This window comes from Diadema antillarum, unplaced genomic scaffold (assembly GCF_040938485.1).
Source record: "Diadema antillarum isolate AM-2024a unplaced genomic scaffold, OU_Dant_1.0 scf00000213, whole genome shotgun sequence".
In the NCBI taxonomy this organism is placed as follows: Eukaryota; Metazoa; Echinodermata; class Echinoidea; order Diadematoida; family Diadematidae; genus Diadema; species Diadema antillarum.
In genome coordinates this window covers 248,151-261,774 of record NW_027271102.1, presented here as the reverse complement: position 1 = coordinate 261,774, position 13,624 = coordinate 248,151, and the positions used below count along the sequence as shown (strand labels likewise).

At 37.9% G+C, this 13,624-nt stretch overlaps 1 protein-coding gene across 1 annotated transcript; it reads left to right on the top strand.

The window, feature by feature from the left end:
- Window positions 1–268: 268 nt before the first annotated feature.
- Window positions 269–12,533, top strand: LOC139724418 (viral IAP-associated factor homolog). The gene is made up of 6 exons (XM_071635562.1): window positions 269–358; window positions 3,005–3,140; window positions 4,208–4,289; window positions 5,824–5,967; window positions 7,792–8,000; window positions 10,185–12,533. Exons 1-6 carry the CDS (start codon window positions 353–355, stop codon window positions 10,322–10,324), a joined length of 717 nt encoding a protein of 238 aa, XP_071491663.1. The 5' UTR covers window positions 269–352; the 3' UTR covers window positions 10,325–12,533.
- The last annotated feature ends 1,091 nt before the right edge of the window (window positions 12,534–13,624 follow it).

The window sequence follows — 13,624 nt, the reverse complement described above, 5'->3', positions numbered from 1 at the left end:
GGGTTGGTACCACAACCTGTTCAAAATGGTGCTACATTTTCTCCATTCGTTGTATTTTGATCTTTCCTGCCAGTTTTGGCCAGTTCGCACGTGCGGACCATTGCGCGCGGTACGTGGTGCGCATGCTGTAGTTCCATGCCGATATGACGACGCCCACATCACTGCACGCGAGCCTCATTTAGCGCACTGCACACGTTTTGTGCACATGGGATCGATCAGTGCAGTGCAGTCTTCCTATTTCCTGAATGTTTAGTTGTTCGTACGTGAACAGACAATCACTGCACTGGTTGAAACTACATCAAGAACTGACGTGATATTTCAAAAAAAGGAGGAAAAACCTGATAATCCAAACATGCAGGTAAGAACTCGAATTATTTTTTTCTGGCAGATCCTATTCATTCGTTGAATGGTTATTTTACATTGAGATTTAGAGTTTTCAGATGTCGCCATGCAGTAATAGTTTTCGACCTAACATGAAGTAGTACACGTGGGACTATTGGTGCTAGCGTTATGTGCACGGCTTTGGGATCGACAATGAATGGGCTTGATGGGCGGAGCTAGCCGTGCACTTCAGGCCAGCGTGAGTCACACACGGCTTACAGAAAGAATGGGAAACCGTGTACAGTGCACCCGAAGTACGTGACCATATTTGGCAACAGTGCAGTGCAGTCAGTGTATACAAATGTATGACTTCGGATTGCCAAATCTGTTTTGTAGGCGAATGCGCTCCCAAAAGACAACTCTGTTAATGCGAATTAACACAACACTTTTGTGATAAATGCAATGCTTTTTTTAATGTTTTGTCAATTGTGTTGAAATATTGTTATATTTATATTGCTGAGAATGAGATGTGCTGTAGACTTGTTGGGAGAGCTAGTTTCTATGACATGTTGATGTATTGTGCCATATTAAACGACACTGAGTTTGTTTACATTCATATGATTTTGTTTGTGATGTATATTTATAGTCAATTTTAATTATTTTATTGTTAAAAAAATTAACTATTCTGTGCTTAGTTCAGTTACTCAATGGTTTGTATATAGTTATTTGTTTCTATATAAAATGTGTGATATTTTTCAGTATTTGTAAATCACTGTTGATAATTTTAATACATGTAAAATGCATTTTCATTGAGGGTAAAGACAGATACTCCAACCCAAAGCTCCTTCAGATCTGGAGATTCTCCCGCCTGAAACCCCTAGCAAACGGGATACTCCAAGTTGATGTGTGCGAAGTGCGAAGTTCCTAGGGTTTTTGATGCTCTCTGGTGCTATTAAAGGCTTTTTTTTTTTCAACATACAAAAGCAATAAGTAAGAAATCCTTTCCAACGGGAGACACAGAGCCAGGGCGGGAGAAATTAAATCTCAAGCGGAGAACGGGAGATTTTGCAATAATTGGTTTTCGGCGGGAGATCTCCCGTCGAAAACGGGAGAGTTGGAGTCTCTGTAAAGAGGTCAACGGTTTTACCTAGTGAAAAAAAAAAAAATCATGCATGTACTGTTGATAATTTTCTTGGGAATTTTGGGGTCTGGGGTCAAAGATCAAGGATTTGAGGCCGGGTTGAAATATTAATGTTTTATCTGTCTGTTCAGTGTTTCCGTCATATTCATATTCATATCGATAGCCAATCTCAACATATATGATTTATATATATATTTTTTACAAAGTCGTATTTGTGTTTTGATTGTAAAAATGAACAATTTCAGCTATTGAGCTGCATGTTATTTTTTATTGGCAATAAACCTACATTGAATTGAAAATTGAATTGAATAACGGAAAACAGAACAACAATTCAGTGTTTATTTACTAGTACAATGTAGAGTAGGCATATTAATTATTGTGGCACACTCGCGCGTGTACTTAACTCCATCGATAGCCCGGCCAGACGCCTGTACTGAATATAGTACACGTACAGCGACAGGGCCTAGCCCAGCCTAGGGCTGTGACCTGTATATAGTTAATCATGTATAATTCATAAACAATAACATGACTTTAATTACTAGTATAACTCACACACAGCCTGATGAGGCCCCAGCCTGGCCGAAACTGTTCCAAGTCGGGCCAGGTCAAGGGACCAAAGCTAAGCTCCATCCCATACTGTATACGCCATATATTTCGTGAGTCTAAATTTTCGCGAATTGGGAATTCCCGACGATTTCGCGAGTGGTTAAAGTCGCGATCGTGGAGTCGTGTACTGAACGGAGAAGTGTACACGCATACGTCACATTCACATCGGGATCAGAGTCAATATGTTCGTGTGTCTGTAATTGCGCGAATAGCACCTGACCTGCGAATTTCGTGAAAATAAAAACCTCGTGAAATATTTGGCGTATACAGTATATGTTTAGACTATCTAGTACTTGTTAATTTTGTTAACCAAAACGTTTTTTCCCACGACCGGGCCCATCATCTCTGGCCATACTTTGGCATGCCTCTCGCCTGGGGGTGTTTCATCTGCAGTCAAACTTAATCTAAGATTGACCAAAAATTATGGTATGCCACTGGTTTCCCTGTTTGATTTTATATTAGCCTAATCACTACCCACTTCAAATTATTATTGAATGTTTACAGAATGATTCCATTGTTATTTATTTAATCTTGTATTATCAATGGCTACATCAGTACATGAAAAAAAGTCTCCAAAATTTTCATTTTCATTAGAAAGTTGAGCAACATTGAAGACACACACAGCATACCATAATTTTCAGTCAATCTTAAATTTTGTAGGAGAATGCACTCCCAAGAGACAACTCTTTAAATGTGAATAACGGAAAACAGAACAACAGTTCAGTGTTTATTTAGGTTCTTTCTTTACGTTTTCTTTAATGTGATATGCGTAGAATCCATCTCTGTTGTAATCAATTGTTATCGACATGATGACATCATGCTTGCCTATAGAGGCAACTTATGTGGGGCAACATTTATTCCATCATCACCATGAACACATTAAAAGATGTAGAGAAAGAGACAGAGTATCTTGACAACCATTTGTTTGTATCCAAGGACCCAAATGAAGACACCCAGTGGAATGATGTCCTTCGGGCGAAGGGAATCATTCCCGAGAAGGAGGCGACGGTGACGGAGGACCAGATCGAGAGTCTCCTTGACCAGGCAGTGGAAGAGAAAATAGGATCAGGAGGTGGGTGCTTTTGTACCTCTTCATATTTAAAGGACAAGTTCACCTTCATAAACATAAGGATTGAGAGAATGTAGCAATATTAGTAGAACACATCATTGAAAGTTTGAGGAAAATCAGACAATCCGTTCAAAAGTTATGAATTTTTGAAGTTTTTGTGCAGTACCCGCTGGATGAGAAGACTACTGTAGTGTATGAATAACTTAGATGTCACATGCGTACAACAATATAAGGAAAATATAAAGAGAATTTCACAAAATTCCATCTTTTGAAAAAAGTACACATTCCCCTGACTCGTTACCGATAAATGTTATGGGTAATATTACTCCCCCTGCCTTTAGAAAGAGGCAAGTCAATTGCTCTTTTATTATGCGAAAAAAGTGAAAATATGTTGAATTTTCTTTTATATTTTCTTTATACTGTTGTACGCATATGACTCACAAGCTGTAGTAGTCTCCTCATCCAGCGGTTCCAACACAAAAATTTAAAAAATTAATAACTTTTGCATCGATTGTCCAATTTTCCTCAAACTTTCACTGATGTGTTCTACTAATATTGTTGCATTTTCTCAATCCTTATGTTTATGAAGGTGAACTTGTCCTTTAATGAGGCTCAACATTGTGTAGTGGGTTTACTTCATGCACAGTGAAAGACTGATATACTAATGGATGGATGTTTTCAACGGTAAGTGGTCACATTGGACCGAAGTGTTGTATTTTTCCTGTGACAGTATCATAATATGTTATAAAATTTTTCTTATTTTCTGCAAAGTTTAGGCGGTCATAGATAAAAAAAATCACAGTGATTGTTCTGTATAATGGTAGATCATGTAAAAAGAAGGAATCGGTCTGAGACTAGAATCTGTCACATACTTTCCAATATTGACCTCACATAATGCATCACAAGGAATATAGTTGAAGTTAAATATCCCATATTTTCACTTTGTTTGTTTGTTTGTGTTTTTTTTTGGAGCAGGTTTAATCACAAATATCTCAGATTGACAAAAATGGAGGTAACTCATTTTGCGATGAAACTTAAATTCTTCTTCCCTTTGATGTCTGTGTTTCCAGAGAAAGCATTGGAAGATATGACGTTAGATGAGTTAGATGAATTGGAGGATGAGGAGGAAGAAAGGATACTTCAACAGTACAGGTAAGAGAGAGTAGAAGATTTGCTGTAGGTGTACGTACAAAAACTGGATAGGGTGAAACTAAAGAGATGCTTTAAAAATGGGAGTGTTGCATTTGCTGGGAATTACAGACTACTTGTTTGGGATGAAATAATTCTGAATGAGCACAGTGAAATAACCACAAGAAATTGTAAAAAGTCGAGAGAAAAAAGTAATTAATCCTTAAACTATCTTACTTTTGTGATGTAATTAATCCTTAAATAATCTTACTTGTGTGTCTGTGGTGTAAGTGACATTGTATTTTAGTACATTTCATGTTATGACCTGAAGGTGCATTAAAAAAAAAAGAAGAAGGAAAAATTGGGTGTGCAATTGTTGACATTTTCACAAGGACATTTTACTAACCTGTAGCAGAGGTGTGAGTAACATTTCAATGAATCAAACACTTATGAAATATTACACAAGTAAAATGTGGTCACATAAGCATGATGGCAACATGTGAAAACTTTACAGTCAGTAAAATGACCACATTTTACCTGTGTAATATTTTATAAGAGCTTGATTCATTGAAATGTTACTCACACCTCTGCTACAGCTTAGTAAAAATTCCTTGTGAAAATGTCAACAATTAAACACACCAATTTTTCTTTTTTTTTTCTTTTTAATGCACCTTCAGGTCATAACATAAAATGTACTGAAATACAATGTCACTTACGCCACAGACACAAAAGTAAGATTGTTTAAGGATTCATTACATCACAAAAGTGATGATGATAATAGTGATGAAGATTGACCAGCTCATGTGATAATATACTGCCAGCATGCCCGAGAGTATGCACATAACAAAATTTCTATTGACCCGTTGAGGAAGAGTCCTGAGTATACTCGGGCAGGGGTTTATTGGAAATGCATGTTGTAGCAACATCAGTCCATCCTCAACGGGTTAACACTTTCTGTTGTCTGCTTTCTAGACCCTTTGCCAACGGGACTCCGTGGTGCCGCCCCACGACAAAGTCGCTGCCTTTTGCCGAAGGCAGGGCAAATCCACCTAAACCTACTCCAGTTCTCGACATTGAGGGCGTCAATATCCTGTATAGCAAAATAGTATGAGCAGAGGGTCTGGAAGCCAGACTACACTTTCTGATTTTAAGTCCTCAGAATGTCATCAAGCATTTCTTTGTTTTCCCTTTTGTGTGTGTGTGTCAATTTTGTTATCAAGTCCTGAAGGCTAAGAGATATACTGTACACCTTACCATACTTTGGGTTTACAAGCACTGTGATGCCAAAGGAAGTATTTATTAAATGGGTTGGGGTTGACAACTATATGACAGGTAACCCATGGGAGCAGCCAGTACTTTGTAGTTATTTTTATTATGAATGTAAATCAACCATGAAAAGGCTCTACTGTAATGTCGTGGCTCAGTGCAATATTTTTCTTTACCACATTTGGCGTAACTAGTCTCAAAATGTGTATGCAGTAGTGTTGTTTTATCAGTCATTGATGTTGCTGGGTTTGCATTATCAATGTGTATCAAACTGTGTACTTGTGCATTGCAGGCAACAGAGGATAGCAGAGATCAAAAGGATACAGGAGAAGGCAGTCTATGGCTCGGTGAAGGAGATCTCCGGTATAGACTATGTGCAGGAGGTGAACAAAGCAGGGGATGGTGTCTGGGTTGTGCTGCATCTCTACAAGTCTGGGTGAGTCTTGTGCAGTTACTGTGTGAGGGGCTGCAGCCAAGTACTGGTGGGAGGGGTTAAGAGATTATGTGTTAGTAGACCCATTTTGGAAGAACATCAATGGCGATGAGAGAATAATTTTGTGACTTGCATGTACAGTTGTACAGCTGTAGATGTAATAAAATCAGGGCACACAACAATGTGGATATTCAACAGAGACACGCAAGAAATGTATGGTTGTGCATGGGCTTGTTGGTGATGCTGTGAAAATGGCTGCTGTGGAAAATTCAAATTGCTATCTCAAAGGGTTTTGAGAACCAATACGAGTTAATGACTTTTATTGTTGGGAATATAAAGAATAGTGGAACCTCACTCATGATTTAAAATACTAATACTATATCAAAGAGGTTGATAGTCCTTTGTGATGACAGCATTCCAAACCCTTCAGGTAGAGTATATGATGGAGCATATGAGGAACATTGAGGAGTATTTTGAAGAAGAAGAAGAGCATTCTATATCAATGTTCCCTCCTCCTCCAGTCATTATCGGTATAATTAGAGCCTACTGTTATCTGACTTAATGAGGTAAATCATTTGTATGAATTACCTGTATTATGCTACCACCAGCATTGTGAGTAATACCCGGTACAGGTTTTACATCAAATGCCTAGTATTTGTGCTGGTGAAATTGTTCATACACTGTACATCATGTATTTTAGAATTGATAAAAAGATGATACTGAAACTGAATTACTGTATACGCTGTTATTTTCACAAATGATTAGGTCATAGACATTTTCGCAAGATGTTGTTTTTGCAAATAGACGCCAATGCAAACTTAAATATAAGTATTACCCTAGCCCTACATGTAGATACATTTTCGCATATGTTAAATTCGTGATCCAACTGTGATTCATGAAATTCGCGAAAATTAACCCCTCATGAAAATAGCAGCTTATACAGTGATGAATCATACTTGAGTTTGTAGGATTAGATATGATGTGGGGTTAGATTTAAGTGGAAAGAGGCTGTGGATTGGTATTCAAAATGATATTCTGTAGACTTTGATAATCAGCAGTCGGTGTAAAATCATACAGTACAGTTCCAATGTCTATTAGCATGCACAGTCATAGGCTGCCCTCTTGTGTTGGATGAAGACCACTCTTTGTCATTGGATGCTGGTTGATAGCATTTACAATGTACGTATCTTCACATAAAATTGAAGATGCACCGCATGATGTGGAGAAATGAAACAGTGCCCAAGAGTTTTCCTTGGAAATGGCGTTACAGCACATTACCAATCACTCATACTGCTCTCTATAGGTGATTAACAAGCATAACATCATTGTGTGAATAATGAGGTTTTATTATGAACTGCGATATTCATCTCATGAGGTGATTATGCCAACATGGCACATAGTAATGAGCTATGCAAACTGAACAGTATACAGCGGTAGATGCATGGCAAATGTGACATAAAAAATTATGTACGTTAGATCTATATCACACAGTGCACACAAAGGTACATAAAGAGCAGTGCCCAATTAACCCAGTGGCTAAGAACAGTATGCAGTAGGATGCATACAAATAAATGCTGAAATGGTTGTGCTTTTTACCAAAACCAAGTCCCCATAACCTTTCTTTAACTGTAGCTGATGTTTGATGGTATAAATGGTGATAGAATTGCCCAACAATTGTTTTGGCAGTGGAGCAAATGAACAAGTAATTTATTGATTATGTTTAACGGCACACTTTTAATATTGATGTTTTTGAAGAATATGTATAGTGTAACTCAAATTTATGTTTGTTGGGCTGTATTTTTCCTGACTCGTGACTTTTCCCCCCAGTATCCCATTATGTGCGCTCATCAACCAGCATTTAACAAATCTCGCACGCAAGTTTCCTGCAACCAAGTTCCTGCGGAGCATATCAACGACGTGCATACCCAATTTCCCTGACAAGAACCTGCCGACGATATTTGTCTACTTTGAAGGGGAGCTGAAGAGTCAGTTTCTGGGGCCACTTGAGTTTGGGGGCATGAATCTTACAGTGGAAGGTAAGTACAACAGTTACTGTAGATCCAACCTTTTTCTTGTGTAAAATGTGCCAAGTAGCATTTGTCAAGACTGAACCAGATTAGAAAAGGTGCAGCATTGTCCATCTTGGTGCATACACTTTTGTGTTTCAAATTTCTGATGAACCATTAGCTGTGTGACAGAATTTCTCTCCTTTTTAATAACAATTTCAATGTATTTTTCATGACAAAAGGCTTGCATTGCACTAAGATTAACTTTGATGCTGCAATACAAGGGCAAGGCATTGAGAAAGAGATATAATGTAAAATTGTAAAATGAAAAAGCATAATTCTCAGCATTTAATCTTTGCTGTCTTGGAACAACCTACATGTTAAGGGGAAACAGTCGTAGTGAACTTTATATTAAAGGGACATTCCAGACAATTTATATAATTTCACATCATGTAGTGCATGAATTGATAGTGCCAGTTACAGATTTGTGGATTTTATTTTGGTCCATGAGGAGATAAACCAATACTGTGAAAATCCTAAAGATGATACACTGAATGAACAAAAGTGATGACATACATGTAGGAAGCACACATATTCCAGTAATGAAAATATGTAATTCCATAATTCCATTACAACAACACTTGCTTGGCAAGTTCAACTGTGTAGAGTTTATTCATACTTTTTTTTTTTTTTTTGGGGGGGGGGGGGGGGGTTCTGCTTCCTTGAGCAGCTAACTGTGCATTCTTATAGTGTGAAGCTGCTATAATGTCATCATCCTTGTTCATCATGATTTGGTATGAATTTTGAAAACATTCTTTGTCCTCAACCCAAGCACTATAGATACTGACACTCAGTACTCAGTTTAACCAGTTTGTAGATGCTGAGATGCCAAAGCTGAAAAATCTTTTGGGGTCTCCTTTAGTCAGACTTATTATAGCATTGGAACTGTACTGTCATCATCATCTCAGTTCTTTGGTGAAACCATTTTGTTTGAAAACCAATTAAAAACATGGTGTGAGATTCAATTTTAAAGTGCCCATGTCTGTGGAAAAAATTCTTGAAAAATCCTGTCATGACTTCCTAGAATGCTGTAATTTTTATGCGTATTTGCCTTTGAAGAAAATTTCACACCTGTCATCGACATGTTATTTTGTGTATTTTCTTCCTCTTCTTTGGTACTTTTGGCTCTGCAAACTGATGAAAATTGGTGGAAATTGCAATACAAATGTAGTAAAATAATTCAAATCCAAACTTTTGGTAGTGCGTTCAGGTGCGATGGGCTTGATTTATATTTACCCATTCAAAGTGTATGCATACGTTCTGTACAAAAGAATGTGTGTGTTAGCTACCAAGCTGTTCCACTGACCAAAGCCTTGCCTGACAGTTTCCAAAAGTCCAGCCATGGCTTTGAGATTTTGCGCAACGAAGAAAGAAGGGCAGGTACATCTGTAAATTTGAGTGGATTACAATGTAAAAGTCACCTGAGGATTCAGTGTCACAGATTGACATACAGTTCGACCTCGCTTATCCGGCCATGTCGGGACTGGCGCTCATCCGGATAAGCGAATTGGCCGGATAAGCGAATTGGCCGGATAAGCGAATTGGCCGGATAAGCGAATTGGCCGGATATATGGGAGACACAATGTTAATGTATAGCTGCCGTCCAAGCTGCCATCCCAGTGCGCTGGCAGCTAGGCAGGTAGGGTACCCCGCAACGGTGGTGTAATCTATGCTAGCCTGCGCAAAATTGTAGTCCCTTCTTCACAAATATAAAGTATATCTTTATGTGAAAATCATACATGTTTTACCTCATTAGATATTGAGAAACCTATCATGCACATCTTATGAAATTAGTGAAATAGATCCATGAAAAGATGTTAAAGTCACTGTTTTTTCTTAATTTTTAGATGAAAAAAAAGTCCTTCACTGCGTGAATGCGTCCGGATAATAGAGATTTCCGGATAAAAGGAGGCCGGATAATCGAGGTCGAACTGTATACATAGGCAAACCATGTGTTATAACGAGATTGTCAGGAAAGTGTGAATTTTATTGTAATTAAATCTCATCAGACTCGCAAAGTAAATAAGGGGAATAATCATTTTCCAGTAAAATAATCTCAGTACTAATGGAGTTTTGTTGTATCCATGTTCATTATAATAATAGGGTTCATCTGCACTAACTGTTTACACTATTTGTCAACTTTGTCTTTGGTAGAACTAGAATGGAAACTGTCCCAAGCCGGTGCTGTGAAGACAGACCTTAAGGAGCAACCCAAGCCACAACTCAGGAACACGCTGACAGTATTCTCCGGACGAGGCAACAAGGACGATGAATCTGATGACGATGATTACTGATGACGACGATGATGATGATGAACACTGGCTGTTGATTGGGCGAGAATGTCACATGACCCTCAATAGTGATCTAAAAGAGGACGAGTCACTGGCAGAGAAGTTTCTTGCAAAGCCAGCAGAGAACCATAGGATTGATATCTTCCATCTACTGTAGAACAAGAAGACTAACACCAATTGCAGACCGAACATAACTTTTGTTGGAAAGCCTGCTCTCTCTAGGCCATGTTATCACATGTTCATACTGCATATTTTCAATTGCTTTGGTAGCCACTCAATACTGTAAAGCAAGGTATCTTCGCGGCATGAAATTTTTTGCAAATTGTTGCTGGCATTCAATGCATAGTGTAGACAAGAACTTTCGCATGCAGTTCAATTTCGGGAATCCTGGCTCTCGCGAAATTCGTGAAATTAATCTGTATGCGAACATATCTATTTTTACAGTATAAAGTTTTGCAAGTCCCTATTTGTGAAACTATTATGCTTGTAAAGTACATTGTATGTTGAGGGTGTGCACTTTCTTCAGGTGATGTCAGCTCTGGTCACATGAAAAAAGCACTTTAAGACTTGTCTGCGGTCAACCTTGCCCAAGTCCAATCTATGTGGACTGCAGAAATAGCTCTGACTTAGGGAAAATTTGACTTATGAGGGATTGAAATCAGTAGAATGTAAAGAGAACTGGATGGAAAAGACCTTTTATGTGGTCAATTATTCGACTTTAATATGCGAAGTCGACTTAAGCAAGGTTGACTGTATTTAGCAAGCTTTTTATTTAGTTCATACAGTGCACTCCCGTTATAACGAAATCCTCGGGACCGGCAGTTTTCTTTCGTTGTAACGAAATTTCGTTATAACCGAACAAATACAATATATAACGAAAACAAGGAAACCACGTATATATACACTGTACAATGTATCATATTCTGTTTGCTGAATACTTATCATACACTGGAAAGCTATGTGAAATGTGATGGGATGGCTGTATTACAATAATAAACGCAAGTTCCCCTCAGAAAATGTGCGTGACACAAGGAGTGAACACACAGTGGTGAGAAGCGTTCACCCATGCAGAAACGCTGTATAATATGCTTGTTCTGCTACGTATTTTCGAAAGCAATTCGCATTTCGTTATAACGGAGCACATTTCTTTTGTTTTTCTTTGTCTGTGGCGCTCGGAAAAGACTTCGTTATAACGGAAATTCCGCTATAACCATGTTCGTTATAAGCGAATTTTGTACCATAGACTTTAATGGTGATAATTTTGGGACCAGAAGATTTACTTCGTTATAACGAAATTTCGTTATAACCGTGTTCGTTGTAACGGGAGTGCACTGTATCCCATTTACAAGGCGTGCATCAAATCTTTAACACACTGAAGATAGTGACCCAACCTCAGCGTCTCTTTGCAGTAGTCTGTTTTGAGTTTCAAATGTGTGAGGGGATGAGCATGATATGAAGATTTTTATTGCAGAATGAGCTAACTCCATTCTTGTTAGTTTGAGACATTTGCGGTGAAAGCTGCCAAATACATTAAGAAAAATCCTATGATTTCAATCATAACTTTAAGAATGTTTCTTAGGTTACAAGTCGTCGGGTGAGAATGAGAAGGGTGTTAAGTTGCCAGTAAACCCTGTTCGAGACAACTTAACACCCTTTTCATTCTGAACCGACGAAGTGAGGTATCACTGGAACAGTTTCATTTTGCTCTATCTGATGATGGACTTCAGTGTTTAAAAAATGTTGCTTAGCTCTTTTTGCAATGAAACTCTTCATATTGAAATGCTGTGGATAGTGTTCACCTGGGCCCCATTTCATAAAACTTGTTATCAGTGACAACTGCCACATTTCTATGACAAATTTGCTCTTAGCCAATCAGACACAAGGATTTCAGTGGCTTATAACAACTATGACAACTTGTCACTGATAACAAGTTTTATGAAACAGGGCCCAGGTGTCCCTTCTCATTCCATGCAATTTGATTGAGATGCCTCTTGAACTGACAAAGAATGTCGGAGAACCTCATCTAAACTGGCCATCAGTACTATGCTATCGAGATTCTTATGTTTGGAGTTTGAAATTCATTTTATGCTTTATATAAAAAAAATGATCTCCTTTTTTAGGACAAGGATGTGATAACTTCTTTTCACAAAGAAGATGAGTCCTGCCATTCAGGAAGATTAGTAATCCTCTTAATTCAGATTTCATTTGGTAGTACAGGTTTTAGCTAAACATGATGATCATTTTCATTTTCTTTATTGTTTCAACATTTTATAGTTATTATTATATTGTCATCATGTGTCATAATCAACAATAAAATATATGACGGTTTCTTTTGTAAATGGAATGTAAAAATTCTGATTGTTTGTGTGTTTCTGTACATAAATTCATGAAAATATGACAGGGTCAGACAGAATTGTTGCTCACATCTAAAAAATTTTCATCACGAGGAACGGCCAACTTCTATTTATGTACTTTAGTCAGTGTGAAAATGTGGTCAATCAATGCCTTGTTTTGACTCGATACTTAGCCACTCCTAGAGTCCGGCTTGTGATGGCATTCTGATTTTGTGAGTGTGCCAATAGAAACAAATTTGGAAGGACAACTTCAGGTTAAAGGGATGGTATAGTTTTGGTTGAGATGGACAATTCAGATTGTAACTTTTTTGCAAGATGATGAGAAATGAGATATTTAAAAGCATACAATTCTGAAAGGTATTCAGAGCTTGTCTGATGAAAATTGGTTTTGAAATGGCTGAGATATCTCCCAAATAAAGTGAAACAAAGAGGTACTAATATATGGTGGTTTGCACCTTTTATTAGGAACTCTTTGTGTCTGGACATCTCAGCCATTTTAAAAGCAATTTTCATCATATAGTCAAGACTTGAACTCCTCTTAAAATGTATGATCTTTGATATTTCATAAAAGGTTTCTCATCTCACGAAAAAGTTTAAAACCAGTTAATTCTATGAATATTACAGAGAGAAATAGAGGGAGAGAGTGAGGGGGGGGGGGGGGAGAGGTAGATTTTGTTTGTTTCTTTGCTTTTTTTTTTTAAAAAGGAAGAGATGCCATGTTTTATTTTCCGATGTCGTTTCCTCCCAACCCAAAGACGGCTCAAGAGGCATGTGATATTAAATTACAAGAAATCCTGTACGGACCATAATACGACAACTTCCTTTTCACGAGAGTGGAACTGTGAGTGCCAAGATGAAAGATTAATACCAAGTGAAATCCAAGGTTCACTTGAAAATGTGTCGGTGACTGCGACTCCATGGGACCGGTTGTTTTCTTCGGTTATACAAT